At 35.0% G+C, this 4,881-nt stretch overlaps 2 protein-coding genes across 2 annotated transcripts; both read left to right on the forward strand.

The window, feature by feature from the left end:
* Positions 1-1,599: 1,599 nt before the first annotated feature.
* Positions 1,600-2,961, forward strand: LOC148544802 (uncharacterized). The gene is made up of 3 exons (XM_088498989.1): positions 1,600-1,845; positions 1,948-2,188; positions 2,546-2,961. The coding sequence occupies exons 1-3, from the start codon at positions 1,600-1,602 to the stop codon at positions 2,959-2,961; spliced, it is 903 nt and encodes a 300-aa protein (XP_088355115.1).
* A 73-nt stretch (positions 2,962-3,034) lies between these two features.
* On the forward strand, positions 3,035-4,197 carry LOC148544803 (uncharacterized). The gene is made up of 3 exons (XM_088498990.1): positions 3,035-3,118; positions 3,191-3,362; positions 3,629-4,197. Exons 1-3 carry the CDS (start codon positions 3,035-3,037, stop codon positions 4,195-4,197), a joined length of 825 nt encoding a protein of 274 aa, XP_088355116.1.
* The last annotated feature ends 684 nt before the right edge of the window (positions 4,198-4,881 follow it).

Below are 4,881 nucleotides of genomic sequence, written 5' to 3' on the forward strand. Positions count from 1 at the left end.
ACTTTTGTCCTCTACAATCTTTTTGTAAAAATAGTTTAATTTTATAAATTTTTTATATCATAATTTATAATGTCAGAATAAAATCAACATAATTTTTAAATATTTATATTTCCGTAATGTAATTACAGGTAAAAATACTAGTAATTATATACCTTCTTTATATTTTAATATTTAATAAAAAGATTCCTGATATGAAAAAAAAAAATCGTATATGACTTTTAAAAGTTATTTAATTTTAGTTATATTTATTTGTTAAATTTTAAATAGTGATGCATTTATTTGACTACATAATAAATATATGTTTTTTTAATAACATTAAATTACGTTTAAAAAATTATATATAATATCAATTTTTTTGAAAATTATCATAAAATTTGTGTATCATTTATTTTTTGATGCAAATTTAACATCACTGGCGAACAGAAAACTTTTATTCAATTTCTGAACAAAAAAAAAAATTCTTGTAAGAACAACGTCAAAGGCCTAATTGACAGTCCATTTTAAACAAAACGAGTAATTAAAAATTTGTTCAACACCCGATGTATATTTATATTTTTTTTCCAAATCAGTGACAAATTTAAAATTACATATTTACTTGTTCGAACAAATCATAGGTCACAATTCACACGTAAATCTGACATATTGATACACGTGTCACGCACTTCACCTGTCAATATCACAAAAAGTACGAGAGGTGCTACACGCCTCATTTGGAGGCTCATTTTTTTGGTTATGGGGACCACGGTTGTGTTGTACATGGTTATGGGTTACAAGGGAACTAGACCATTGTGTGGGGCAGCTTTTTACTCAGCTGCAGGTTGGAGAACTCAGACCGTGCGAGTTCTTTGCAACGAAAATAGGGTGATCAAATCAGAGGGTCCGATTTGAAGGGAGGGAAAATTTGAAAATTTAGCAATGCCAAATCGGACCGTCCGTGTTGTGCGTGTATTTAAATTTTATTAGAAATTCCTATAACAAGTCGTATTGTCCGATTTGAGTATTATAATATCTTTTTGAGTCAGAAGCAAGTAATCGCTGGGTCCGAGTATATATATATTTTTTAAATTTTTTATATCATAATTTATAATGTCAGAATAAAATCAACATAATTTTTAAATATTTATATTTTCGTAATGTAATTATAGATAAAAATACTAGTAATTATATACCTTCTTTATATTTTAATATTTAATAAAAAGATTCCTGATATGAAAAAAAAAATCGTATATGACTTTTAAAAGTTATTTAATTTTAGTTATATTTATTTGTTAAATTTTAAATAGTGATGCATTTATTTGACTACATAATAAATATATGTTTTTTTAATAACATTAAATTACATTTAAAAAATTATATATAATATCAACTTTTTTGAAAATTATCATAAAATTTGTGATATATATATATATATATATATATATATATATATATATATATATATATATAAGTGTGTGGGCTCGTGAAGAAGATTTCAGATTTGGTTCTTCTTCTTGCTCGACCTCTTCTTCTCCTCTCTTCTACCTGTGTTCTCCCTTCTGTAAAATGAAGTAAAAAATTTTGGTTTTGAAGTTTCTGTTCTTATTTAGGTGAGTGAGAGAAATGGATGATAGAGTTCTTTTAAAAGTGTATTACTTTGGTCAGATTTTGTTACAAACTTCTGAAGGAGTGAAATTTATTTGTGAAAATCCGTTAGATGTTGTTATTCTCTTCACAATCTCATTTGAAGAGCTCAAAAGTGTGATCTGTGAGAAGATTGATCTTGAGATGTCGAGAAAAGTATCTTGTATTTTATACAGATATCCCATACCGGTGTTTGGTAGATTCATCCAATTTGAAACCAAATATGTAACAGACGAAGCGAGTATGCAAGAGATATTTTCAATGTATATTGAAAGTCATACCTGAATCTCGTTCATCGAGTTGTACATTGAATTCGAACAATCTGAGGCGGACCAGAATATTGTACGAGAAGATTACAATAGTGACAGTGAAGAAGAGTTCGAAAACAATTATGAAGTTGTTGGTCCAGACGGAGATGAAGATCAAGGTGATGGCACTGTGGCCCCAAATGTGACAGACGTGGCAAATGTACTCGTGAATGAAGTGCCGTTTGAGGAGCCATCTTTCATGCGAGTGTTGGATTTGGATGCCATGCATGTTTCGGAGTTTCCGGAATATATAAGTGTAGGTACGTAATTGGCTATATTTATTAAAAAGATTAGAATTTTCTAATAATTTATGTGGACGTGAATGTTAGATGACATGTGAATATATACCCAATTAGCAATTTTTTATTGTGTTTATTTAGGTAAGTTTATGATAATAGTTTTTTTTAATTAGTTATTGGTTTAGTTAAATATAAATTAGTATGTAGTTAATTATTTAGGTAATTATGTGTTTAGGTTTTTATTTTGTTTAGACTGAGATAAAACCTGTTATAAAGTTTATTTATATCATAACTGATGCAGTGAATATTGATCTACCTTTAAATTTGGTTATTAAATATCTGTGTAATAATTTTTTTGTATGGTTGTCGTCGTGGCAGAAATTTTTATTATCGCAAATGGTGAATTTGCCGTCGGGATGGAATTCAGTTCTAGGGAAGTTGTTATTAAGGCGATGAAAGAGTATAGCATTCAAAGAAGTGTAGACTACCAGGTGTATGAGTCGGAACCGTTGACATTTTATGCGAAGTGTACACAGTATGGGTCTGGGTGTGATTGGCTTATCAGGGTTAGCATAATCAACAGGAAGCATTGTTGGGTTATACGGAGGTATAATGGTAGTCACACTTGTACCAGAGCTACCATTTCTCAGGATCATTCGAAGCTGGATTCAAACACAATTGCAGAAGCAATAAAGTCGTTGGTTGAGGCTGACCCCTCATTAAAGGTAAAATCAGTTATTGCAGAAGTGCAATCGAAGTTCAACTATACCGTCAGTTATCGGAAAGTTGGCTAAGCAAAAGGAAGTAGAAAAAATATTTGGAGGTTGGGAAGCATCATACGAAGCGTTGCCTATATGGTTTGAGGCCATGTGTCATAAGGAGCCATCAGTTGTCGTCCATTTTGAGACTATGCCTGCATATCAAGGCGATGACTTGGTGATTGATTTTCGGGTATTGCATTGAGTCTTTTGGAGTTATTACACCTGCATTAGAGCATTCAGGCATTGTAAGCCAGTTGTGCAGGTGGATGGGACTCACTTGTACGGAAAGTATAAGGGTTGTCTGTTAGTGGCAGTTTCACATGATGACAACAACAACATCGTCCCAATTGCATTTGCTATTGTGGAGGGAGAGACTTCTGATGCGTGGAACTTCTTTCTCAATAACCTGCGACAACATGTTGTCACTCGGGATGGTGTGTGACTGATATCCGACCGACACGAATCCATCAATGCAGTTGTGGAGCGGAGTAACGGAGCTTGGTCACCTCCTAGAGCTTTCCACATGTTTTGCATCAGGCATATTGAGTCGAACTTCCTGAGAAAATTCAAGGCACCGTACCTGCAAAAACTTGTCGTTAATATAGGTAACATTGAGTAATTCGAGGTTTGCTATTAATAGCGTTTCATTCATTAAGTGTATGTAATTCCCATTTTTTGTTTGTTTTTTGGTATTCTGCAGGATATTCGCAGACGGTGCGCGAGTATGAAGTGCATTACCAGTGTTTACGAGAACGGGGCGAGACTAACACTAGCTGGTTAAACCGAATCCCCCGTGAACAGTATGCATTGGCATTTGATGGTGGTTACCGATGGGGTCACATGACGATAAACCTAGTCGAATGCATTAATTCCGTGCTGAAGGGTGCACACAACCTCCCAATCACTGCACTTGTCAAAGCAACATTCTACAGGCTTAACGAGCTGTTCACCCGAAAAAGAGCCGAGGCGGAGGCTCGGATTAATGCTGGCCTTGTATTTTCGGAGCTTGTGACCACGAAAATGCATGCAAACCAACTTGCATCAGGAAACATCCAGGATAATTGCTTCGATAGGCAGAATGAGGTATTTGAAGTGCGTGAGATGCCTAGTGGACTGGAGTATGCCGTCGACCTCTGTCGGCATCAATGTGACTGTGGCAAGTTTCAGGTGGACCGGATTCCGTGTCGACATATTTTTGCATGTTGTGCAAATCAACGACTGGACTGGCAACTATATGTGCATGATGTGTATAAGATGGAGCAAGTTTGACGGGTTTACCGAGCTAGGTTAGGCCACTGGAAAATCCTTCTACGTGGCCTGCTTACAACGGGCCGTGATTCGTACCCAATCCATTCCTAAGACGCGTGACCAAAGGTCGCCGCAGGATGACCCGCTTCTTGAACGAGATGGACACGGGAATGTTGCGTCTTCCATGGCGATGTAGGCAATGTGGTGCTAAGAGATTGAAATACCTCAAATTGTATTGAATAGAAAATTGAATCTAACATGAAGAATTCATATATTAAATTGGGAAAATAAATAAACCAACAAGAGAAATAGATAAACTAAAGTGATAGAATAAATAAGAGTAAAAGAGAAACTAATTAAACTAAGATAGAATATGAAATTGAAGATAACTAAACCTAAGAATCCTAAAGCCTTAGAGAGATGAGAGAGCCTCTCTCTCTCTAGAAAACTACATCTAAACCTAAAATTATGAATAATGGGAAGTGTCAATGTGTGAATGGATTCCCCCACTCTATAGCCTCTAATCTGTGTTTTTTGGGTCGAAAAATGGGTCAAAAATAGCCCAGAAATCGCCTCCAACGGTTTCTGATATGTCCAGCACGTCGCTTTGTCACGCGTACGTGTCGTCCACGCATACGCGTGATCCACGCGTGTGCGTCTCTTAACAGCATGACAACTATGGCAAATTATATATCATTACAAAGC

Source organism: Arachis ipaensis, chromosome B9 (genome assembly GCF_059453495.1).
Source record: "Arachis ipaensis isolate K30076 ecotype BB chromosome B9, ASM5945349v1, whole genome shotgun sequence".
NCBI lineage: Eukaryota > Viridiplantae > Streptophyta > Magnoliopsida > Fabales > Fabaceae > Arachis > Arachis ipaensis.